General features: G+C 46.1%; 1 protein-coding gene across 5 annotated transcripts in view; it reads left to right on the top strand.

The window, feature by feature from the left end:
- TAMM41 (TAM41 mitochondrial translocator assembly and maintenance homolog) overlaps positions 1 to 26555 on the top strand; it is a 63723-nt gene that overhangs the window by 17515 nt on the left and 19653 nt on the right. For 4 of the 5 annotated variants that reach the window (XM_019537024.1, XM_019537023.1, XM_019537026.1 and 1 more), the window contains 4 exons: positions 1215 to 1365; positions 5888 to 6033; positions 10452 to 10617; positions 14849 to 14911. In XM_019537024.1, the coding sequence (XP_019392569.1) occupies positions 1215 to 1365; positions 5888 to 6033; positions 10452 to 10617; positions 14849 to 14911 (526 nt within the window). Of the gene's footprint in view, positions 1 to 1214; positions 1366 to 5887; positions 6034 to 10451; positions 10618 to 14848; positions 14912 to 15956; positions 16260 to 26555 lie in introns of those variants that run through there. The other variant, XM_019537025.1, reaches the window with a different exon arrangement.

Here is a 26555-nt window from a genome sequence, read left to right on the forward strand (position 1 = left end):
ACTGCAGTGGGGAGGCAGAAGCCACCTCCACTGTGGTGGCAAGCAGAGGATACCTTACCTTCACAGTGTGGCTGATGCAGGGTTCACAGCAATGGCTGCAATGAGTCTCGCTGCTCACCTCCACCCTCCTGTACTGGCTTCTGCCTACTGGGCTACAGAGGTAGTTCCTGCCACTGATGACAGCCTGGCCAAGTGGCAGCCCCGTGCCCCACTGGGTGCAGAAATCTGGGGGGGCATGTGCCCCCTACCCCCTCCATGTCCACCCAGCTCATTGATACCAGTGCTCAACCCCTCCCCAGGAGTGTACACAGTGGTGGAGAGCAGACTTCCCGCTTCTTTCCTCTCCTTCCCCTTCCCCCCCAGACAAGCTGCCTTTGGCTCTGTGCCACTCCCCAGCCAAGGCCCTGCAGTCGCACATTCTAGCCCTGGGCACCACACAGCACCCTCAGCCACCAAACCTGCCCCGCTCCCTTCCTCACCATGTGGGTTTGGTGTGAGCCACCACCTCCATTTCCCAAGTTGTGTGCGTCACCACCCCTTCCCCTCCATCCCCCCCCCCACACACACACACATTGCCTATGGCCCCCCTCCTGTAGACTTACCTGCAGGCAGTTGTGAGAGCTGCCGTCCACCATGCTGCCTGGGGCTGTATTACCAGCCATGTGCATGTACGTGTATAACCATGCTACCCTCTGCCTCTTATCACCCTCCTCCCACTCTCCTCAGTCCCAAGCAGCCTCTTGCAGGCTGGAACTCTGTCAGCCTGCAAGGGGAAACCAATCGTTTCCCACATTTTTCTCCTTTAAAGGAGAAAATCCATGTTTTCCCAATGGAAATCCCAGATCCCTGCTAATCATGTATGACATTTTCCTTTTGACGCGGGTAGAATTATTGTTTTAACTAACCTGCTTTTTTTCTAAATCAAGGAAAAGGGAAGAGCCACACAGAAGCTAAAGAGGACCCAATACATTTTATTTATAACAGTCTTGTAATTATAGCCTGGCACTAAAATTGGGAATTTAATACAGATATTAGACTCTTTTGGCTTAATTGCACTATATTATGCATAAATGATCTCTTACCATTAACTTTATATTTATATTTTCCTTTGGCTTGAGTGATACTTTTCAATAGTTCTGTCTTCAACAGAACTCGCTTCATGAAATCTTGCTTTTAAATGCTCTGGTTTGTTTGTTTGTTTTTTCCCCCCCCAGGTGAAAATTCTGACCCAAAATGAGAACGGCAAGCTGCAAGCTGCCCTTGTTAGCAATTTGAAGAGTGCAGTCACAGCAGCCTTTCTCATGTTGCCAGAAAGTTTCTCTGAAGAAGATCTCTATATGCAGATTGCAGGACTTTCCTACTCTGGTTAGTGTACACATTTATAACCTCTTTTGAAGAGTAAAGCCAGTGTTTCGGGGAGTATCATACTTTGTAGGTGGAGCTGTAGTAATCTACGTACATTGCTAGGGGTAGTAGGAAGTCTGAGCCATAAACTCAAAAGTAAGTAGGCGTTGGTGAGACTGACTATTAAATCTTTAATGTGGCCTGATTGTGCATGTGAATTTGGTGACAGTTTTGGTATTGATTTCAGCTGAAAAAGTCACTGTCTCATCACGTGTGCTAACATTTCATGCTCTGGCAACTTTGTGAGATTTTGGTTCCAAGGGAGATAAATTGAAAAGTATAACTCAATCCAAAGGGGAAAAAATAAATATAAAATTAATGTAAGAGATCACTTGTGTATATTATAATGCAATTAAGCAAAGAGGGTCTAATTTCCATATAAAATTTTCATTTTTAGTACTAGCACCGAAAATCATTTGGGGGCTAGGGCATGTGACTGAGGAGATGCTGAGGGAACTGGGCTTATAGAACAGAAGTTACACACAAACTGGTTTAAGTGATCATAAACTGGTTTAAACATGTAACAAAACAGAAGTTCAGTGCAAATAAACCTCTTTCAAAATGGCTGAAACTGGTTTAAGATAAACCTGGCTGAATGTAGTTATCAGACTTAACTGATTTAGGTCATACCAGTTTATGGAACTTCTGTCCTAGACCCCATCCTGGTTTAAGTTAACTCGCAGTCCCCCAACATCCCAAAATGCTTTGTAGCCCTGGGTTGGACTGGGCTGGGCTGTCTGCTCCAGCAGAGCAAGGTTGGCCCCAACCCTCTCCTCCCTAGGCAGAGTACTATCACTGTTCTGGCTGGCTGAGAAGGGAGTAGGGGTGGGAAACCCAGTAGCTTGAGGGGAAGGGAGGGATTTAATCCTCCCTCTGTCCCCATTCCCACTGGCATAGGACCCCAGTCAGGGTCTGCCTGGCTGCTCGTCCCCCCCCCCCCCGCTGCTTGAGCAAGCCACAGTGCTCCACCTTCTTTGATTCTTCTTTCACTGTCTTCAATAGCTTTTCCTTTTGTTGTGTCTCTTTAGTTAAAGCTTTGTGTGTCAATAGTAACCTTCCAGAATGATTTGTTTCGTTTGTCTCTTTATTCACCCAGGGTTTATATGCTCAGAGACTCTGAGAGGACCGTTGGTCACAAAATTGTACAAACACACCTGGTCCACAGAATATGTCCTTACTCCAAAAATCTGGAGGTCTTTTTCTTATTATCCACTTTTCTAGTTCCAGTGCTCTTTTCTCACCAAGCCTGCCATATCAAGTCAATCCAAAAAGGAGTGAAGTCCTGAATTCCAACTGCATCTGTACTCCCTCCCTCGCAAAACCAGTTTGGCAAGTTTAAGTGACTGAGCCCTGGAACAGATTTCACAATCCTCAACAGCTCTAAGTTCAAGCAGCCTCCAATGTCTAAGTCCAGCATTAAACAACATTTCTGAGTACTGTGCACAATCGAGTCTCTCAGTCCAAACAAATTTAATAGTACCCACCCAGGGAAGGGGGAAGCTTCAGCGTTCCTGCAGTGAACAGGGTGCTGGGGATGCTTAGCAAGGGCTACTGCCCCACTCCTCCTCCAGGCAGACCTCAGCTGGGGACTATGGAGGTCAGGGTGGGGTTTAAGTCCTTCCTCAATCATACTCAGCCTGGCCACGGGCCCCTAGCTCAGCTTCCCTCTAGCCTTCTGGCCACTGCGGAAGGGAAGGGAGGTCTCTAGTACTCCCCAGCTTCTAGCTTGAGCCACTGCAGGCATGTGGCTGTGTTTCTGGAATCAAAAGTGAATGTCTTTGCTTGCCAGTTCAACCTATGCAGGTTAAACTAACCTGCAAAGATTGAATCAATTCAAGCTTGGGTTTTTTGAATGTCTGTACTTAGCCATTTAGTCTGCATAAGAGAAAAACTGAGGGGGGGATTTGCAGCTGAGGCCAGTGCTGGGGGGACAGGATCATAGCAGTAGTGGCAGGCAGAGTGGCCAGAGGATGACCAGAGGTGGATCCTTCAGCTATCTGACAGGTGGTTCCAACGAGAAGGGAGTGTAGATTGTTCTCAGCGGTGACAGATGACAGAACAAGGAGCAGTAGTCTCAAGTTGCAGCAAAGGAAGTTTAGATTGAATATTAGGAAAAAATCTTTCTTACTAGGAGGGAGGTGAAGCACTGGAACAATTTACCTAGAGATGTGATGGCATCTCTGTCTGTAGAGGTTTTTAAGGCCCAGCTTGACAAAGCCCTGTCTAGAATGATCTTGTTGGGAACAGTCCTGCTTTGAGCAGGGGCTTGGACTAGATGACCTTCTGAGGTCCCTTCCAACCCTAATTTTCTGTGATTCTATGAATGGCTTTCTGATAAGGTTGTGATAGCCACTTTATGCTTGCAGATGACAAAAACGACATTTTTTTGTAAAATTTCTAAAAGTAATGTTCTTTTTTGTAGGTACGCAAAACTGTTTCTCAAGACTACCTGACCTGCAGACTTGGAAAAAAAAATGCCCTTAGATAGTAGAAAATTACCTCATTTTCATATTGAGGTGTCCCGAACCGAAAATTCTGTTTTTAGTGTTCCAAGGGCTTGAAAATAAACTAGGTTCGTTTCTCCACTGGGAAAGGGTGAATCTGATTTGTGTCTTAGCCCTGGGGTGTCAAACATATGGCCTTTGCACTGGTTTTAGCCCCTGGAGGTGCTCTATCCAGCCTGTTGGACTACCAGCAGGCTACTAGAAGTGGCAAGGCATGGCCAGGAAGAGTGGCCTACTGAAGAATCCAGGACCCTTGGGCCCCAGTGGACATGGATAAACAGTGGCTGATCCACCTCTGGTCACCCTCTGGCCACTTTGCCTGTCACTACTGCTATGATCCTGTCTCCCCAGCCCTGGCCCCAGCTGCAATTCCCAAGCTTGAGCTGCCACTGCAGCATAGGGTGTGCAGCAGCAGCTCTGGCTTCAGTACAGGGCTCACAGCAGGGGCTATTATGTCAGAGCTGGAGCTGCTGATGTGGCCACCAGAGCTGCTTCTATGTGCTCCAAGTTGGAGCCAGAACTGTTACCCACACCTCCTCATGCCCCGTGCTGGGTCCAGTCCAGAAGGAGCCGAATGGTTTGGATCTGGCCCAGGTCACAAAATTAATTTGACAGCTCTATCTTAGTTGATCCATTCCCCTCCCCCAGCCCCTCCACTGGTAATTTTCCAGTGTTTGAGGCTTCCTATGATCCTAAATTAGCCAGTGAATCAGAATGATGATTCTTGGTAGCAATGAGTTTTGCTTGACTTGTACAGAATGGTGAGTCAGCCTGTGTGTGTAGATAATGTTCTTTTTCAGGCTGAGAGAGAATGGAGGAAACTAATTGTCTTGCCATGTAAATTCTAGAACTCCTGCCAAAAGTAGCAGCTGATGGTCCAGACAAGAACTGTGTACACTGTTGAAGAACTTGTTAGAGTCTAACTAATGTCATAACCTAATGTGGTGGGTCCAAATCCTAAAGTCCTTATTGAAATTGATAAACAACTTGCTTTAGGCAAAAACTGAGTAACTTTTGTCTGTCTTACAGATGATTAGGCAGGTGGAGAAGAATAAAAGCATAAACAGTTGAGCTCCTAAACCTTCTCTTTAATTGAAGATTTTTTTAATCCTGTAAATTTTAGCCTTCTCAAATAATGAAACATGAAAAAATTATAAAAACTCCTACTAAAGAGACTTACTAAAATATGCTGTTTAAAAAATTATTAACTAATCCTCTAGAGGTGCACCAATACATTGGTCCGTTGCTGTTTATTAAAAAGTAAATTTATTGTGGAGCAAAATACAGCTAGATTACTTTGTAGTAGTATTCTGTGGCATTCGTGTTAAGTGGCCACATCTTTTCTTGCAAGTTGCACCTTGGGGGAGGTTACTTTAGTCATGCAATAAAAAAGCGCGGGTCACTAAAAATGCAGAAAGTCAAAAAAAAGCAAATCAAATTTATTCCCTTGAAGTTTTGTGATGGGTATCTTTGCCAGCAGCTTTTGCTTGAGAAGGTGATATCAGTCATAATATGATGCTGATTGCTGCTATCTGTGCTCCAAATTCTGCCCTCAGAATGGAAGCAGCCCTGCATTATCTCTCTACACATGCTGTTTTTGGGGTGCTTTATAACTATACTTGGTTGCTTGCTGTAACTGTTGCATGAATGTGAAAAATTTACAAAACTTAGAGGGGTGTGCATTTTTTTTTCTCCCGCCTTGGAAACATGGGCTGAGGGTTTTTAATTGTGAGGGTTGGGAAACTTGTTTGGGGTTTGTTTGTTTTTTTTAGCAAAATGTGAACACTGGGCTTTTGGCAGAATAGCATGATAAAGGACCAGGTCCTGTTTTTGGGGAGTGTATGTGGCTTGAAAAATATTTAAAGATTATAGTTTTTCAAGTAAATTCGGTGCCATTTTAGTTCCCATTATATTCTGTTTCTTTGTGTTTTGGCTACTTAGGTTTAAGAGACTAAACTGGTTTATTTTTTTTGATTTAGGTGATTTCAGAATGATAATTGGAGAAGACGGGTTAAAGGTGCAGAACATAGTGAAACCTAATGTGCCCCATTTTCAGAAGCTCTATGCTAACATATTACAGGACTGCCCTCAGGTTGTATATAAGCATCAGCTTGGAAGGCTGGAGGTAAGTGGTACATGTTATACCTTTTTAAATCCACAAGAGAGTATGCTTAATTCTTTGAGAGACGACAGGAATTACACCGTGCACTTCTGTGACTTTTTGTCTAATTCCTCTGTCTCCCATATATTATCCTTGGGTTAATCCGCGAAGTCAGCAGCTGACAAACATGGCACAAATGCCAGTTGCTAAGACCGAGGCTTGGTTAATGCAAATAGTAACTAGTGTTCAGTGGCAAGGGAACAGGTAAAGGGTGTTTTAAAATGGGGATCAGCAACCCACGGCACATGAGGCCATTTTGCTTGGTGTGCCACCGCCAGCCCAGGCCCTGGGCAGCTGCTGCCAGCCATGGAGCCTGGACTGCTCCCAACAGAGGCCTGAGAGGCTTCAAGCCTGCTGGAAGCAGCCCAGGCCCCATGGCTGGCAGAAGCTACATAGAGGCTTGGCTGGCTACAGCCAGGAGGCTGCAGATAGCTGCTCGGGAGCCCCTGCATCAGCTCCATACAGCCGGTGGCTGCTCATGCACCTGAGAGTGGATGGCAGGGGAGGGGCCAGAGGCAGCACAACCCCGGCCCCTCTCCCGCCATCCGCTCTGAGGCATATGTGCAGCCACCAGCACAGAGGTGATTTGAAGCCTGCCTGCTGCCTGTCACAGCTGCCCAGAGCCTAGGCTGGCTACAGCTGTGCCAGACTCCAGAGCCCCAGCATCAGTTCTGTGCTGGCAGTGACAGCATGTGTGCCTCAGAGAAGACAGCAGGAGAGGACCTGGGGTTGTACTACCTCAGTCCCTTCCCCCACCATCTGCTCTTGGGCTGGCACAGCCACTAACATCAGCTCTGTGTTAGGGCCCCAGAGCAGGGCAGCAGCAACCTCTTCCCAGTTGGGCCAGGGCTAGGCTCAGCTGGGCTGGGAGGCTCTACCCCTCCCAGCACCGCTCCTGCCACCCGCCCTACTCCTGCCTGCTATGAGCGTAGCCCCTCCACTGGGGAGAGGCTGGCATTGCCCCTGCCAGGAGCACCGCACCTTTGTGGGCTCAGCTGCGCAGGGAGGGCAGATGACAGCAGCACTGAGAGGGGGGGCTACAGGGGGGCTAAGGCAAACTTTGGGGTAACTATAGCTGCCCCTCCTCCTCCCCCCACACTGCCTCTGCAGCTGGCTGATGGGCGGGCTCTGGACCATGGCCGCAGCAAATCATGCTGCAGCCCGGGTGCTAGCTCCCCAGAGAAGCACAAGGGCTGCAACAGGCCCAGGGTGTTGTTGGGTCAGACTTTGTCCTGCAGCCCAGTTGCCTAGCCGTGCGCGTGTCTGGTTCTGTGTGCATCTCTGGTTGTGTGTCTGGTTCTGTGTTTCTATCTGCATGTGTGTCTGGTTCTGTGTGTGTGTGTGTGTGTGTGTGTGTGTGTGTCTGATTGATTCTCTCTTCTCTCTTTCTTTCTCTGTCTTTTCTTCCTCGTTTTTTTTCTCTCTACAACATTCTTAGCAAAAACACAGCAACAAAGGTAGTGTATCAAGTTTTATTTACTGTCACCAGATTTAGAATTTTTAGATAACCTGGTATTTACTGAAAAAAAGTAAAAATTATGATCATTAACTACATTAATATGCAGTGTCCCCGACTATGTATCCCTGGCCCTGGTGTTGTTTTTCTGGCATGCCAGCACTCTGCCACTTTATAAGGTAGACGTTGTACATTTTTTGGCATTTCAGCCAAAAACATTGCCTACCCCTGTTTTAAAACATGTGGCTTAATGACTTTCATAATAAAGAAATTATGAAGGCGATGGTTCAAAACAGATGGCTTGGAATAATAATTTGGGAAGTAATTAGTCTAAATAAAAAATGGGTACCTGTGCTAGTCTATTTAAAGCTATTTGGGGTACTTCTAAATACACTGAAGTCTATAGTGCACTATTTAATGCACTTATGATAAAGGGAAGGAAGAAACTTGAAAAGGACCATTTATCTAATATAGCTATAGTTAGATTAAAACATTGTCTTACATTAATGCCAAAATAATTACCATGCAAAATAATCAAAACCAAGTAACACAAAACAAATTATTTGTTCACTTGTAAGGTTGAGACAAGTTGGATACTTAAACCTTTGCACGGGAAACACCATCTAAAGATACTGGACTGAGGTCTGCATTTCATTGTTTAATTTGAAAGAGGTTAAGTTACACAATTTGGAAAAGCAAATATATACTCTCATTCCCCAAACTAAAGAGCACAAATGCAGCCATTTTAACCCTAATCAAAACAAAATATAACAGAATAGCATGAAGAGATTTATTTCTATTAATAGTTGAAGGCATGTTCTACAATTTTATGCACACATTTGGGATCTCTCAGAGATGTTCTTGCTGGATTTGGAGTTCTCGAATATTTAATTCAGCTTTCCTGCATCTGTCAGGTTGTACAATTGTGTGGAAGATTACTTGTAGGTACTGTTGAATTTAGTAAAAGATCCATTGAATGGTCAAAGATATGTTGAAAAACACGGAGCCAAGGGAGTGATAGTCAAAATACCTCCTGTATTTAATAATAGACGTAACATGGTCAAAGTTTAAGAAAGACCATAGAGCATTTCTGACCAAGTTTGAATGTAAATTAATTTATAAAAGGAGAGTCCTGTAACATGCATATCCTGTATACAACACTAAAGAAAATCATGACCCTTGAATGTACTTGACATATTGAATATTGAACAGAGAGGTGGTTAGCCATTTTAGATGAAGTCAGGCAGGAGATTAACTAGCTGGAATGGAATATGGAATACTGTGTTCCATGATCTTTGATGCTATATTTTGTTTTTTCTGTTTATTTATTAAAAAGTAACTTGGTTATTTTTACCGCAGAATGTGTATGTAGTTATGATGCTATTTGGGTAACACAGTAAGTCCTGCTAGGTTGCCTTTCATGTTCAGGCCTGGGAGAGCATATTGGAAGGGATTGGGGGAATTTTATTACTGTTGTGTGTAAAATAGATGGCATTCAGTTTTTGTAATGATAGGTAATGTTAGGTAATTTTGTGAGTGACCAGTGGTAGCCCAAAGCCATTTTTGCTTTAAAGAGCAGTCGTTTTGGGTAAGCTTTTTGAGAGAATTATCCTGGTCCATGTCCATGGGGGCCAGTGGGGGAGGTTATGCTTAGGGGCAACCAACACGGGTTCATTAGAGGCAGGTCCTGTCAAACCAACCTGGTGGCCTTCTATGACCAGGTCACAAAATCCTTAGATGCAGGGGTAGCAGTGGACGTAGTCTTCCTGGACTTTTGGACAGCCTTCGACACTGTCTCTCACCCCATTCTCATTAAAAAACTGGGGGACTGTGGTGTCAACACCTACACAGTCAAATGGGTTGCCAGCTGGCTGGAGGGCCACACCCAGAGAGTGGTGGTGGATGGGTCATTCTTGACCTGGAGGGATGTAGGCTGTGGGGTCCCCCAGGTCTCGGTGAACATCTTCATCAGTGACTTGGACGAGGGGGTGAAAAGCACCTTGTTCAAATTCGCAGATGACACTAAGATGTGGGGAAAAGTGGGCACGCTAGAAGAGAGGGACAGGCTGCAATTGGATCTGGACAAGTTACAGGGGTGGGCAGATGAAAATAAGATGGGATTTGATACAAGTGCAGAGTACTACACCTAGGGAGAAAAAGCCAGCAGCATACCTACAGGCTGGGGAACTCCCTTCTCATCAGTGCAGAGGCAAAAAAGGATCTTGGAGTCATTATTGATGCCAAAACAAAGATGGGTCGGCAGTGTGGGGATGCAGTCAGGAAGGCCAACCGCACCTTGTCATGCTTCCACAGATGCATCTCAAGCAGGTCCAAGGAGGTGATCCTCCCCCTCTATGCAGCACTGGTCAGGCCGCAGCTGGAGTACTGCGTCCAGTTCTGGGCGCCGCACTTCAAGAGGGATGTGGACAGCATGGAGAGGGTCCAGAGGAGGGCCACTCGCATGATCAGGGGGCAGCAGGGCAGGCCCTATGAGGAGAGGCTACGGGACGTGAACCTGTTCAGCCTCCAAAAGAGAAGGCTGAGGGGGGATCTTGTGGCCTGCTATAAACTAGTCAGGGGGGATCAGCAGGCATTGGGGGAGTCCCTGTTCCCCTGAGCACTGCCAGGAGTGACTAGAAATAACTGTCACAAGCTGGCAGAGGGTAGATTCAGATTAGATATCAGGAGGTGCTACTTCACTGTCAGGACAGCTAGGATCTAGAACCAACTTCCAAGGGAGGCTAGATGAACACCTTGCTGGGGTCATTTGACCCCAGTACTCTTTCTTGCCATGGCAGGGGGTTGGACTTGATGATCTGCTCAGGTCCCTTCTGACCCTATCAACTATGGAACTATTTTGTTTACTGCTCCCCCTAAAGATGATTAAGTTCACAGTTTTCACTGTCTTATTTTTTATAATGTTCAGATTGATAAAAGTCCAGAAGGTCAATTCACACAATTAATGGCTTTGCCCAGGACGCTGCAACAAAAGATAACTACTCTTGTAGACCCTCCTGGCAAGAACCGAGACGTGGAAGAGATTTTACTGCAAGTTGCCCATGACCCTGACTGTGGATTAGTGGTACACCAGGGTATGTTTATAGATTAACATGTAGATTCTTTTTCAAGACATGGTCTATTTAAGAATAAATGTTGTTATAGTATGTGTAGGCTTGGCAGAATTTGATTTTTTTTTTTTTTTAATTTATGTTTGTGTGTTAAGTATTTATTTCAATTTTTTATTTTAAATTAACAACATAAGAGATTTTCTATGCCTAGAGTGGCAAACAAAACAACCAAAAGACTATGAAAAAACCAGAACTTAAGCAGCTTGTTATCTTTCTCCAGCCTACTTCCAGCACCCCTGAACCAGCAGCTAACTGCTTTATTGATGAGTCATTAGGCCACAGGCTGTTTTTCTTTTTAAAGAGATTGGACTGCTATACTTCAGCCTGTGACTTCCTTCTGTTCCCCCCTTTTTTAGTTATTAACAATGGAAATATTTTCCATTGTCTGCATGTGAGTTGAAAATCAGCTTTTACTGATTAAAAATTGAAACCTGCCAGGACTAAGTATGTGCCACTTAAGTTCTGATAGAGTATAGCCTAACAACTTGAAGGGAAGAAAAAGACTTGATCTTGAGATGTTTTGGATATAATTGGATATAGAGAGAGGTTTTTTGAAACCTTATTAACTGACATCTATTTATGTGAATGAAAAAGTATAAATCCCCTCTTTCAAAATCTAAAATAAAATTGAGTTAGTTTAATTAGAACATCTATCTTTATTTCTGGTTGCTTGAAATCCTTAGGACTGCCTAGCCTGGCAGAACAGATCTAGGGCTTCAATTAAATGTTGAATTTTGTATTGCATCAGTGCTATGCAGAGGTGCTTTGTACTGCAGAATTAATTTGGAGTTGGAGGTGTAATTCCAGTAAGTGGCAGAATTCTCACAATACAATTTAATAAATATGCATGTGGGGTGCCTTGCGGAGATCAGGCTTGGGGCAAAAAGAATGAACATTTCACTTGCATGAGTTATTCCTGCAGATCGAGATTTAGTTGCATTTGCAAGTTAATGGATAAGAACCTAAGAGTTGTCATATTGTGTGAAACTACAGGTCCATCTGGCCCAATATCATGCATCTCTGTGGCAGAGGGCAGTTGCTAAGGGGGAGAATATTTTAGCATGGTGTATCCATACTGATCTGTTCCCTGCTCCTCTCCTCCTATAGCTTCCAAACTTTAGAAGCTTAGGTCCTAACTTTGAGATTACGCCTTTAACTAGGATGTGTAATACTACTGATGGCACCTACGTGACATTTAATTTCTGATCCCCTTTTGAAACTGGTTAAATTCAGCCTCTGCAAATATTTTGTGGCAGTAGTTTCACACAGCATGAATTAACTCGTGGAAAAATGCTTTCTGTTTAAAACTCTGTTTTCTAATTATTTCATTGTATATCCACTAGTTTTAATACTGTGAAAAAAGGCAAATAGTAAATCACAGTTTACTTTCTGCATATCATTTATGAACGTATAGAGGCATGTGCTGCCGCCACCAATGTAATAGTATTATGCATATTGATAAACTTTGTTTACATTTTATACAGCTTTCTACAACTTCAAATACTTGACAAGCACTAACCAAGCCTTATCTGTTGCTTCATAAAAATAATTACTTACTTTTATATGTTAAGTGGAATAGCACAGTTCTCTCCCTCTCGCACAGCAATTTCCCCACTTATCCCTCTAGTGAAGAAGAATAAGATTCATCTTGTAGCTCTTATTAAAACTGATTGTTCAAAACGTTCTACTTATTGCGTAATTTGTAATGTAGTATATTAATGTATAGGTGGATAGAAACGTACATTTGGGGGAGACATTTTTTGAATTCCTAAGTATGTAACAATATATGTAGAGGCTGTGTTGGACTTAAGCATGAGGGTGTAATATGGTAAACAGGGTTTTTACATAAGGTAAAATTATAATTAAAATCCTTTTTTGTAAGTATTAGGTTTCAGTGGTGTCTACAGATCATTCATGAATGCAGACTCATTGAGCGCATCCAGACAAGTGCGCACATGCCTCTGGTAGTATCTCGAGCCCCTTTGAGATGCTTCAAGAGGCATGTGTAGGAACAAAAAAAAAAGTTCCCTGCACTACAAACTTGCAGCACAAGGGCAAAATTAGACCCCTGGATATCCAGGGGTCAGACAATACCTCAGGGGAGCTTGGTCCTTCACAGAGACGCTCTGGTAGCCTGCCAGAACATCTCTGTGGTTGGTCCTTTCCCCAGTGCTGAAACATGTTGGCTGCCCGTGCAGGCTGCAAGGACTTGGACTGGCTTCATGCCAGGTAGGTAGGGGTTGGGTGGCTGGAGGACGGGGGAGGAGAGAGCCTTGGGGGAGGCCCTGCCTGGCCCCAACTCCCCGTTCCTTTTCCCCGCTCCGTGCCCACATTCATCAGCAGTAGCAGGAGGCTGGAGAGAGCAGGGGAAGTCTCCGGCTCATTTCCAGGGACTCATCTCCAGCTGTCTGCTCGTTCCCCTGCTCGTCTGTAGCCTCCCAAGGCTGGAAACAAACAGGAGAAGGAGTAGGGGTCTGGAGACAAGCCCCTGGAGATAAGCTGGGGACTTCCCCTGCTCTCTCCAGCCTCCTGCTCATTCTCTGCTTCTGTCGGTGGGTGTGGGTATGTGGGGGGGAACAAACCGGGAGCTAGGGAAACTAATGGGGGTGGGAGGGAAGGAGCCTCCTGCTCATTCTCCTGCTTCTCTCCAGCTTTCTGCTTGTTCTCCTGCTTCTCTCCAGCCTTGAGGCTGGAGAGGAGCAGGTGAATGAGCAAGGGGCTGGAGACCAGGCTATAGCCCCCGTGTGTGTGGGGGGGGGGGGCTCTTGGCAACCCTTGGTGACACGTAAGGGGTACACCCCCTCCAAAAAGGTGCCGCCAACACTGTCAGCAGCACCTGTGGGTGGTCGCTGCATTCCACCCTCACCCCCGTTGGCATCTGTAGGAAGTCAGCGATTGCCGCTGCTGCCGTTGACACTGCTGGTAGCTTCTGCAGGTGGTCACCGACCCCTGGGGCGCACAGCGCTCATGCAGGGGACTCACCCATCCTAAGCAGCTCCCATACCCACAGTCCCCCCCCACACACCTGCCCACACACTGACTTGCATCCCTCCACACACCCACACACATCCCCCCCATCACACACCTACCATGTGATAAAGAAACCTAAAGCAAATATTAAAACATATAAATATTTAAGATTTATTTTATTATGATGCTAAAGGCACTGGTAGGCTTCCAAAAATCTAAAATTGTAAATATAGCAATAAAACATTGCCCATTTGAATTGTCCTCTCTCTCTGTCTTGTTCTAATTGTGGAAGAATGTGGATTTTAGTGCATTTTAAAACGTGAATTTGGGATGCTGCTTCAGCAGTCTATCTGACACAAGGTACGAAGTGGTCGGGCCTCAGAAACTCCTGAGGGCAAGTAGTCCTGAGCTGCTGGACAGGGCAAGTTTTTTAGAGCGCAGGGTCAGCACCTGTCTGGCCCCAGCAGTATAACTCCCCCTGGCTGCAGATCTGAGAGGAGCCAGGCACAGTTATTTTGCCCTAAGTGGCACAGTTTTCTCCACGGCAAAGTGCATGTGTGATGAGGCAAAAAGTCCCAGCTCAAATTTGCACTGCTTCTGTTTGAGCTGCTGCAAGTGCTCATGCTTGAATGTGTGGACATGCCCATTGTTAGTCACTCTAAAACATGTAGTAGTAGATGGATCTTCACAAAAAGCTTGTAAATTAAGTGATGAAATTTCAATGCAGGGCAAAAAGAGCTATAACTTGGCCACAGTTATCTAACAAAGAAAATGCAAAAATATAGGTAATGCAATTAATAAGCCCAGTCATTAATGCATAATAGCAAAGCCTTGAGTGATACAAAAATATAATTGGTTATCATCACTGAATGGTCAATTGGGCTCAGACATAAGGGGGAAATATTAAATTAATTAATTGGATTGAGCTCTATCTGCTACCAACTTGGAATTGCTTACATTGAGAAGCAGTATTGATCTCACATATAAAATCTAAAAAAATATAAATAAAAATGAAGAAAAAAACACAGAATAAGTTTGAGTCTACATGTCAAAGCACAATAAAAATGGGGTTTTTTGGTTAGGATAATGGTAAGTTTTACTTCAAGTCTGACTTCATTGTTAAACAGAAAATTGTAACGTATGTGTGTTTGCATGCATGCATTTTGTTAGTTACAGATTAAAATGGATAACATCTGTGTTTTTATATCTTTTATCTCTTACGTAGGCATTTCAGGAATTGTGAGGTCTTCCAGTTTAGTGCAAAGTGCTAAAACCATTCTAACAGCTGGTAAGAACATGTGCTATTTTATACAAGTACGCCTTTGGTTTCAGAGAATGTGACTCTTAAAACCTTAAGCTTGTTGTCACAGAATTTAGAAGTATGGACTCTTTTTCTGGTCTTGTGAAAGCGTTGGAAGATGCGGGACGCTTTTACTAGTTATCGCTTCATGATTTCTGAAACTCCTGCAAAACCATAAGAAAGACCAAAAGCAGGTGGCTACCTGATTTTATTTATGTATTTAGTTGGAATACTGCTTGCTGTCTGCCACATTGGCTGATTTAGACTCATGTTCTGCTCTCTTTGTTCACAGAACTCCCATAGGAATAAGATTTCTTTAGAATTCCCTTGGCAGTTGTACAGGTGGAGAAAGAGAGTAGAATGAGCAAAGAGATCTGTATTGTGGACCAGAGAGGAGAATTTCGTCTGTAAAAATAAGTATGCATCTACTGATCAAAATGTAGACTACATGCAAATGAATCTTTGACAAGTCAGATATTTTTTTAACCTGCTTAAAAGTAAATTGAAAACAAAACTCATCATTGCAAGTGGACTTGTAGGTGGTGCGCTTCAGTGCTTCTTTTACATAAAAGGAAGCAGTGTATCAAAAGAACTAAGAGCTTTAGAAAGATACATAAGAGAGAACCTAGTTTAGTTCAATCAAATTAAAAAGTTAGGATTTGGCCAGGAGAAGGGGAGAGGCTGCCTGATTGATGATGAAGAAAGGAGAGAAATAATGGGCTGGCTATGGAAAAGTCTGTGAATTCACCTACCCGAATCTCTTGTTGAACCTGCATCACAGCTGAAGCCCCACATCTCTTCAGTTTTCTTAAAAAGATGATTACCTCACAGTTCAGTTCAAGTGAAAGACTGGAGTCTGAGTTGGTACTGATCCATACAAGTAATAGGGTGAGCTGGGCCTTCATTAGGTGAAGGGAAATTCATTGCTAGGTATTTTGGAGATTATGCAGCTGGTAAGCATTTTTTTTTTTTAAGAGAGAGTTTTAGTACGAGGTAATGGGTGGCTCCTACATGTCCTGTCTCTTAAATGCAGCTTGGAAGAAGTCATAGTGCAGGCCTCAAGAAATTTCTTACACATGCACCTAACTTAAAGACCCTTTATTCAGACTGCACAAGGATGAGATGACATTCCAGAGCTGCTCATCATCTTCAGTTTATACTCAAGTTTATGCCTATTGCCTTTTAGAAAGTAATATATTTTAATAGTGTTTGGGGCCCCTAATAGTTTGACTAAAATAACTATGGAAGTAGAAACAGTTGTGTCCTGAATGCTGATTTGGTTCTTTTAAAATCAGTTTTATAGTTGAGTCGCATTATATGAAAGGAAGGTAGTGAGCCTGTTGGCTGTCCTTCCTTGTTAATTTGAAGAAATTGAAGAAACAAAGCAACTTAGAATTAGAGGAGGAAGGCAGAGGTTTTTTTTTTAATCTTGAATAATGAGCTGGACATATTAATTGCCGGCCTTCATTGGATTCAGTTCCTTCAAATTTTGTCCCAGTAATATTCCAGTGGTCTCACTTTCTCACATCCATGCAGTTAACCAGTAAAATATTACATGTGTCACTAGGAGAGTAATTTTCAAACTTCCTAAAGTCATGGAACTTTTTCATATTACTTCTTCTGTCATGGAACCCCTGCCTCTGATTCCGCGAGCTGAGAGAGCTGATGCGGACTGAAGCAACCTGGCCCAACAGTAGCAAAATACTGTCTCCTGGCCTGCTGCACCATAACTCCCAGTCTCTTTGTGGAGCCCTTGATCACCTGTTGTGGAATCCCAGGGTTCTGTGGAACACAGTTTGAAAATCACTGACTTAGGACATTATATTGTTACAAGCACAAGGCTAAGTATATTGTTATAAGTAAAATAAAAATGGCACTTAAAATGGGTGATCAGCCCACAGCCTGTGAACCAGATCTGGTCCCTGGTGCCATGTCATCCAGCCTATAGGGCTCTAGAAATTTGGTGGTAGGGGAACACTGGCATCACGCTCTGCTGCCAAATTTCTAGACCTAGGGGAAGTCCCAGGCCCTGTGCATTGGATTAGGTGCTTGATCCCAACACCGTGCCATTTGGAGGCAGGCCATTCATGTGTAGGGCTCTGAGAAAATAGCGGATTTCTTGTTTAAAACTTGCGGCACGTGAGCAGGTAAGGTATCATTTTTTTCATGGAATATTCATGGAACTACCATTGATGTTGGCAAATGCATCCTGGTAGTTCCATGAATATTCCGTGAAAAATGATATTTTACCCATGTGCATGCTGCAGGCAGGCACACAGTCATAGACAGTGGAAGGCTGGGGCCAGTGGGGCTTAACTTCCTCCCCAAACACGGGGCAGAGCAGAGGGCCACAGGGCAGCCTGGGCACAGGCTCTGGGTGGCTGCAGCAGGGAGGGGAAGGGGTGGCACACGGACAGACACAGAGCCTGCAGGCAGTCAGGATTGCAGCCAGCTGGCGTACAGAGCGATGCCCACCACAGCAGGTAAGTCAGGGAAGGGGCATGGGGGGGACAGATCGAGGACCCCCCCATAGTGAGGTAGGGAGTGGGGCAGGAGCTGGGGTGAATGGGACCCTCGGAGCGCAGGTGGCTTGCGGGGGAGAGGCACTGCCACTGCACACCTCAGGAGAGGCCCAGGAGGGACATGCCCCCCGATTTGTGCACGGGGCAGAGGCGGGCTGCCACTGCAGGCTGGGCTCTGCAAATTGCTGCCAGTGCCTTGCAAGCTGGCTCTGGGAGCTGTCGATGGCAGGCACATGTGTGCCAGCTAGTTCCTGAGGCACTGGCAGTGGCACGCAGAGCCCAGCCCACAGCAACAGTTCGCCTCTGCCCCATGCACAAATCTGGGGGGCACATGCCCCTTGGGCCCCAGGTACATGGAGGTGTTGGAACCCCCCACACCTCTGGATGAGCCACCTATGCTCCAAGTGTCCCACAACCTGCCTTGGACCCCATTCACCCCAGCCCCTGCCCATCCCCTGCCTTAGTCCCCATAGTGAGGGATGGAGTGGGACATCGATGTGCCCCCATGTCCCTTTCCCTTCCTCAACTTACCTGCTGTTGTGGGCAGTGTTCCACATGCCATCTGGCTGCAGTCCCACCCACCTGCAGGCTCCGTGTCTGTCTATGCACACCCCTCCCACCTGCTGCAGCCACCAGGCTGCCCTGCAGCACTCTGCACTATCCAACATTTGAGGGGTTTAAGCCCTGTTGGCCCCAGCCTTCCCCTGCCTATGCTTACAACCCTTAAATTGCAGTGTGGGGCGAAATTACAACTTTTCTCAGGGCGCCCTACTCATGTGGCCTGTGGGACTAAAAGGTTGAGTGCCAGTGTCTTAAAACTTGAGCTGCATCTCTCTGAGGAATGAAGGTTTCCTATTTTCTTGCACTCCTGCCTGCTTGTGCCCAAAAGCAAAGTGCCAGGATATAGGCTTTGGCTATGGAAAAGCATTCTAGCCATACAAAATTTCAAGGACATCTGTGTTTCCTATCATGTCCTGGAAAACATGATAAGAAGGGGGTATATACATATTCCAGGGCCAGAGCAGTGTAATCATCTCAAAGTTGAACTCTCCAGACAGGAGGTAATAAGGGAGTCGTCTTTGGTTCCCCCCAGCTCCACAACAGGCACTCTGCCTTCAACTGAAGCCATGTGGGCATCAACCAGAAGTAGTTTCAGGGGAGAGCTAACCTCTGACTGCTAGTGGAGGGAGGTTGGGGGTGGGGTCATGTCCTCTGCCCTTTCCCCCTTTGTGGGAAAACTGAGACTGTTTGCAGCTATGCTGGTCCCAGGGACTGGTCTCGAGACTGGTCCCAGGGCAGCAGCAGTGACTGACAGACCCCAGTTATATGAGGTTGGGTGGGAGGGGGTGACTGGCATGCTCTGTGTCCCCCTGCAAGCAAACTGGGGCTGTGCTTGTAGCTGCAGGTTCTGTTCCAGGATGCCCTGGTCCAAGGGCAGCAAGCAAGGCTGTCAAGCATAGCCCATAACTGCCATTGGGTCTGGGAGGGTTCATGGACCTCCTGAAAACGAAAAGAGAAGCTTCTAAGAGATGAAAGCTGGGAATTACCTGCAAGGAATATACAGGAATGGTCTGCACCTGTAGGGAGCAGATTAGAAAAACAGTCAGAAACTGAAATCAAATTTGCAACAGAAATCTAGGACAATAAAAAGTCATTCTTCACATGCATAGGAAGCAGGAGAAAAAATAAGGGAAGCGTAGGACCTCTGCTGAACATAATGGGATAGCTGGTAACCAACACTCGGAGAAAACTGAACTAAATAAATATTTCGCATTGATATTTCAGCAGAACAAGGGTGTTAGCTTGCCTGACAGGATGCTGGATGGACAAGGAAGGGGTGATCATCCACCTATAATCAGCGCAGATCTTGTGAGGGAATATCTATAGAGGTTAGATATCTACAAGTTGGCAAGACTGGATGAACTACACCTGAGAGTGCTGAACGAACTGGCTGATGTCATTGCATGACCAGTGGAAAAACTATTTGAAAAGCCATGGAGTTCAGGAGAGGTCCCAGAAGACTGGAAGGGGGTGAATGTTCTGGTGCCTGTCTTCAAAAATGGAAGGAAAGAGGACTTTGGGAATTTCATAGGCCAGTCAGTCTGACCTCGATCCCTGGAAATGTCCTGAAAGCATTTATCAAAGAATCCATCAGTGATAGGCTAACAGAAGGCAGTATTTTAAAAGACAGCCAACATGGCTTCGTTGCTGGCAAGTCACGCCTGACCAACCTCATCTCCTACAGTCTCGGGTAACTTGCCACCTGGATAAGGGAGATGAGGTTGATGTCACATACTTGGATTTTAAAAAATCCATTATCCTTTAAAAAAATTAAAAAATCATCTATTGACTCCTCTGTGAAATCCTATGAAATATGAACTTTCTTTTCTATCCAGGAGAACTTGTACAATCTTTTCTCCAATGCTTGATGAAAGGTGTTTGTGCCTGAAAGCTTGCAATTAAAGATTTTTTTTTTTTTGCAAAAATCTTGTTGGTCTAATAAAAGGTATCATCTCTACTAGGAATCCTGATTGGATTTTAAAAAGGCCTGTGACGTGCTCTCCCATGATGTCCTCATGGTAAAATTGGGAAATTGTGGCCTCAGCAACTTAACGGTCCAGTGTCTAGGAAACTGGCTCCAAGGTCAGATCCAGAGAGTATTAATAGATGGAACTGAATCGACATGGCAAAAGGTGACCAGTGGTATCCGTCAGGGTTCCGTACTCAGACCAGTGCTTTTCAACATATCCATCAGTGATTTGGATATGAGTGTGAAAAGTGTACTGGCAACGTTCATAGACGACACTAAGTTGTGGGGGAGTGCGGTCACACTGGGGGATGGGCTGAGCTGGGCAGGCTTGTAAGGTGGGCAAATCAAAACCTAATGATGTTTAACACTGAGAAATATAAAGTCATCTGGGGAGAAATAATCCGCAACATACCTATAGGCTCATTGCACTAGCTAGCAACACAACTGAAAGAGACCTGGGGGTCCTGAACAATCACAGAATGAACATGAGCTACCAGTGTGATGCTATAGCTAGCAGAGCGAACAATATGCTCCCAGGCGTGGACCAGTGCATCTTAAGCAAGACTAAGGATGTCATCCTCCCACTGTACTCAGCATTGGTGAGGCTGCAACTGGAGTACTGCATCCAGTTCTGGATGCTGCACTTCAAAAAGGATGTGGAGAAGCTTGAAAGAGTCCAGAGGAGGGCCACATGAATGATTAGAGGTCTGTCTGGAGAACAGGCCTTACAAGGAAAGGCTAAAGGACAGGGGACTGTTCAGCCTGGATAGCAGAAGACTTAGTGGGGACTTCGTGGCAGCCTATAAGTATCTAAGGGGTGAATGTCAGGATCTGGGAGAGCATCTGTTCACCAAGGCACCCCAGGAAGACCAGAAATAATGGACATAAACTGCTAAAAGAATGTTTCAGATTGGATATAACAAAAAACTTCTTTACAATTAGTGTCCACAGTCTGGAACCCCCAGAGGAGGTATAGTCATCTATCCTGGAGCTGTTCAAAAGACAATTGACACACACCTTGCTGGGGTCCTCTGTCCCTAGCAGTCTTTCCTGCCTAAGAGCAGGGGAGCTGAACGATGATCTTGTGAGGTCCCATCCAGCTCCTAATATCTATGAATCTGTGCTTTTGCCCCCCTTGCAGGAAGAGCAGCTACTCTTGAGGTCCCTGCATTGTGGGGGGGAGGGGGAGGGGGTGTAATGCTGTTCACTGTAAAATGGCTCTCCCCTAACTGCTTGTGCCAATCAGCTGGTCAGCAGGACTGGACAGGGGGCAGCCCCTGGAGGCTTTGGCCACCTGCTACCATTGATATGGGACTGGGTATGGGCAGTGGTTCTGGGCACCCTGACAGTCACTACGTGGGCTGTCAGGGAGCCAGTCACTCTCCCTTCCTCCCACCCTGATGGATCAGGGGAGGGAGAACATTGGAATGTGAGCTACTGGGGGTTCTAGGGACCCCTACTGCTCCATGTGTAAGCATACTACCATTATACATGGCTCTAGGAAACTGCTCTCTGATGAAGACTCTGCTCTCCAGTGCTCTCAGGGCATTTTTACACATGTAAGCGCTGCCGCCACAGGCACCTTGAAAAGCACCCAGTGCTGTGATGCTTGCAGTCGTATGAGTGGCAAAATGCATATCAGCACGGAGAAAATGGCAGTGGCATGCTTTTGCACTGTAACACATCACAGGTGCCTTAGTTCAAAAGTGCGCTGCTGCCATTTTCCGTGCGCTGACACACATTTCACTATTATACAACTGCACGCGGCACAGCACAGTTCACCTCAGCTTGTGTGTAGAGCAGACTCAATTGAGTCTGCAGCAGTAGATCTCCAGTGTGTCGCAGAGCAGAAAAGTAAGTATATAAATGCCCTGAGAGAGCTGCCAGTTTGTAATGGAATCACTTTTTTCCCCCCCACCAGAAACCATTTGAATGCTTGTACACTTACTTTTTTGTATCAGAAAAAGGGTGCATTACATGATACAAATGTAATGCCTGTCCATGGCCTTTTTTGTGTTATGGCTACTGGTCCACCTGAAAGTATGCACAGATACGAGCCTTCCAGATGCAGCACTGTTTGAAAAGGATCCAGGCTTTTAACAGCCTTTTTAAAGCCAGTAACTTGTCATAGGTTCAGGTCTCAAACCTGACCTTCTAAAGAAGTATGTCACAGAAAAAACTTGTATTGTTGCTGAATCTACTTGTGAGCAAACTTGTGAACTTGTGCTTCAGTGTGAATAAGGGAAGAGAGAATTTCTATAGGCACACCTGCCTATATAGCCGATGTTGTTTGACACTTTATGGCTTGTAACTTGGCTACATTTTAACAAATGAGACTAAAAATTTTCATATTTTGTGAATTTGGAAAGTTTTAGCCCCTGTGGTTGGGACGTGTCAGAGATTTTACCACAGGGAGAGCATTTTGTTTAACACACATCTCTTTTTATAGCCATCTACTTGAGAAGCTCTATCGCTTCAGGAAAAATCTGGCAGGGGTGTCACAGCGGGGTCATAAAGGCATCTTTTGCCATTTCCCCCAAACAACCTCTAAAAATTCAGTTAGCATGCTAATTTGATATCTAAATACACTGACAATTGTACTAGACGTGCTCTGTCCTAGGAATACAGATGCTGACCAGACCTGTGTGCAATTTTTCTTCACAATATTCCTGGCACTAATGAGCAAAGAACTGTGAGAGATGAAACTGTATCTTGTGCTCTCAATTCTCCTCCTGCCACTTATCAGGCAGTGAAAAGAAGGAAGCCATGTGATTTGACGGAATAGGAACTGGTGCAAACAATAGAGAACAGGAAGTGACCTGTACAGATAGTTGGAGGGAGAAGAGGAGAAAAAGACTGAGTAATTATATAGCATTAGAGGGGGAAGAAGGCCATGAGCTGGGAGACATGGTCATAGATTTCATATTTCATAGATTTCGTAGGCATTAGGGCTGGAAGGGACCTTGGAAGATCATTGAGTCCAGCCCCCCACCCAAAGGGCAGGAAGTCAGCTGGGGTCATAGGATCCCAGCAAGATAAGCATCCAATTTACTCTTGAAGGTGTTCAGTGTAGGTGTTTGAACCACCTCCAATGGCAGGCTGTTCCAGACCTTGGGAGCTCGGACAGCAAAGAAATTCTTCCTTATGTCCAGCCTGAAATGGTCTTCCAGTAGTTTATGACTGTTTGACCTCATCATCCCCTGGGGCGCTCTGGTGAACAATCATTCCCCCAGATCCTGGTGAACATCCCTGATAAACTTATAGCTGGCCATCAAGTCACCCCTAAGCCTGTACTTTTCCAGGCTAAAGAGCCCCATGCCTCTCAGCCTGTCATCATAGGGTCTGTTTTCCTGACCTCTGGTCATGCACGTGGCTCTTCTCTGGACTCTCTCAAGCTTCTCCACATCCTTTTTGAATTGTGGAGCCCAAAACTGAATGCTTCTGACTCCAGTGTCCATATCATTAATGAAGATGTTGAACAATATGTGTCCAAAGACAGAGTCTTGGGGGACCCCACTGGTCACAGGGCACCATGATGATTGATTTCCATCAATTACTACCCTCTGGGTCCGATCACGGAGCCAATTTCCCAGCCAGCGGATCATGGTGGACCCAAGGCCACAATTGGCCAGTTTTGCCAAGAGGTGATCGTGGGAAAGCAGATCGAAGGCTTCTTTGAAGTCAAGATATACAACATCAATCTCTTCTCCCTTGTCCAGGTGACGGGTCACCTGGTCGTAGAAGGAAATGAGATTGGTCAAGCAAGACCTACCCACAACAAACCTGTGCTGGGTATCCCCCAGGATGTTGGTGTCAGCCAGTCCATTAAGGACGGCCTCTTTAATAAACTTTTCTAAGAACTTCCCTGGGATAGAAGTCAGGCTGATGGGCCTATGGTTTGCCCGATCCACTTTCCTCCCTTTCTTGAAGATAGGTACCATATTGGCCTTCTTCCAGTCTTCAGGCACTACAGAGTGCCAGGAGTTTTCAAAGATCCATGCCAGAGGCTTGTCTATGATGCTTACCAACTCCTTGAGTACCCTGGGGTGTAGATTTTCAGGGCCAGCTGACTTGAAGGCCTCTCAAGGTGTTCTTTCACAAGGTCAGCATTAATGTAGGGCAGGCAGTCTCCCTCGCCCGGCCCTCCCTGTCCCATGGTGGGCATGAGCGTCCCATGGGACTGATGAAAGACCGATGCAAAGTACCCATTTAATAGGTTGGCTTTTTCCTGGGCATTAGTTATCAGTTGTCCCATTTGGTTCAGCAGGGGTCCACAGTTATCAGTTGTCCCATTTGGTTCAGCAGGGGTCCATTGTTGCCTTTGCTTGTCCTCCGGCTCCCCACATATCCGAAAAAGAACTTTTTATTGTCCTTGATGCTCAGAGCTAGTTAGAGTTCAGTTGCAGCCTTGGCTTTCATGGTTTCCTCCCTGCAGGACCGGATCAGTGCAAAATATTCCTCGTTGGAGGTGAATCCCATCCTCCATCCTCTGTAGGCCTTTCTTTTTAGCCTCAGGAGGTCTACTAGATCCCTGGAGTGCCAGGGGGGCTGTTGTGCTCTCTTGCTGCCTTTCCTCCGAGATGAAATAGAATTATCTTGTGCATTGAGGATCGCTCCCTTGAGGAGCAACCACTCATCCTGAACTCCCCTCCCCCTGGGGCTGTGGTCCCTTAGGGCCTCACTGACAAGCCTTCTGAGCTTGTCAAAATCAACTTTCCTGAAGTCAAGGACTTCCGTGTTGCTGACTGACTTGCCAGCTTTATGGCGGTTGAAGGTGATCAGCTCGTGGTTGCTGTCACCCAGTTTCCCATCAATCACTAGATCACTGATTAGGTCATCCCCAGTAGCCAGTGCCAGGTCAAGTAGGGCTTTACCTCTTGTTGGCCCGTAGACTTCTTGAGCCAGGTAGAAGTCATCCACGCATAATATGAAGCTTTGCGACTGCTTGGATTTTGCTGTGTGATCCTCCCACAAGATGTCTGGGTAATTGAAGTCACCCATGACAACCATGGTCAGAAAGGCCTGAAGTCATTAGGCCTCTGACATCTTACATTTAAGACACTATTGGGTTTGGGTCCCAACCCCTGTTGACAACCAGATGATTGGTGTAATTTTGCTGGTGCCAAATGCTGGGAAGAGCAGTCAGCCAGGTCTGACCGCTCACATGGAGATCCTGCATTTTGGCTAGGAACCTATCTAACCTAGGAGGTGCACTGCCCCATCAGGTGAGATGCCTTGTTGGACCTGGTGCTGGCTACTGGCGACGACCTGGTGAGGGGGCTGCAGGTGTTCGACCACCTGGGCAACAGTGATCATCGCCTACTGGATTTTACCATCCAGCACAAGGTGGCAAAGGGCTACAGCAAGGCAGCAGTCCTAGATTTCAGGAGGGCGGACTTCAGTGAGCTAAGGAGAATAGTTGGGGAAGCACTGACATCCTGGAGGGGAGAGGAGCCAGGTATCCAAGAAGAGTGGTCGCTCCTTAAGGAGACACTCCTCCAAGCCCAAAGGGAGGTAATCCCAACACGGATCAAAGGGGGCAGGAGGGCGCAAAAGCCCCCATGGCTCACCAAAAGCATACGGGAACGTCTCCTAGCTAAAAGGGAGGCGTACACCCAATGGAAGGGAAGGGCCATCACCAGGGAAGATTATACTGCAGTTGCTCGGGGATGCAGGGAGGCAGTCAGGAAGGCCAAGGCGGAGATGGAACTGGAACTAGCATCCCACATCAAGGACAACAAAAAGTCTTTTTTTAAATACATAGGGGGCAAAAAGAAGGTTCCGGGTAACGTGGGGCCCCTGCAGGACACTCTAGGAAATTTAGTTGTCACACCAGATGACAAAGCTAGCATATTTAACGATTACTTTGCCTCCATTTTCCTGAGCAGGACCCGGAACAGCCACCCCCCCTCTGTGCCCCCCTCAGACCCCAGGGGAGGCGTGCCTAGGCCAAGGGTTAGTGAGGAACTAGTTAGGGAACTTCTGGAAGGACTGGATGTATTCAAATTAGCTGGTCCGGACGATCTCCACCCTAGAGTGCTGAGGGAATTAGCTGAGGTCATTGCGGGACCCCTGGCACGGCTGTACAAGCACTTGTGGTGCTCTGGTGTGGTGCCAGGGGACTGGAAGAGGGTGAATGTGGTTCCCATCTTCAAAAAGGGAAGGAAGGAGGACCTGGGAAACTGTAGGCCAGTTAGTCTTACCTCGGTCCTGGGGAAGTTTGCTGAGAGAATTATTCTGGCACATGTCCACGAGGGGCCAGCAGAGGAGATTATGCTTAGGGGCATTATGCCTTATGCAACACAGGCTCATTAGAGGCAGGTCCTGTCAGACCAACCTGGTGGCCTTCTATGACCAGGTCACCAAATCCTTATATGCAGGGGTAGCAGTGGACATAGTCTTCCTGGACTTTTGGAAGGCCTTCGACACTGTCTCTCACCCCATTCTCATTAAGAAACTGGAGGACTGTGGTGTTGAGACCCACACAGTCAATGGGTCACCAACTGGCTGGAGGGCTGCACCCAGAGAGTGGTGGTGGATGGGTCATTCTCGGCCTGGAGGGATGTGGGCAGTGGGGTTC

The sequence above is a fragment of the Crocodylus porosus genome, unplaced genomic scaffold (assembly GCF_001723895.1).
Source record: "Crocodylus porosus isolate Cpor-Errol unplaced genomic scaffold, CroPor_comp1, whole genome shotgun sequence".
Classification (NCBI taxonomy): Eukaryota; Metazoa; Chordata; order Crocodylia; family Crocodylidae; genus Crocodylus; species Crocodylus porosus.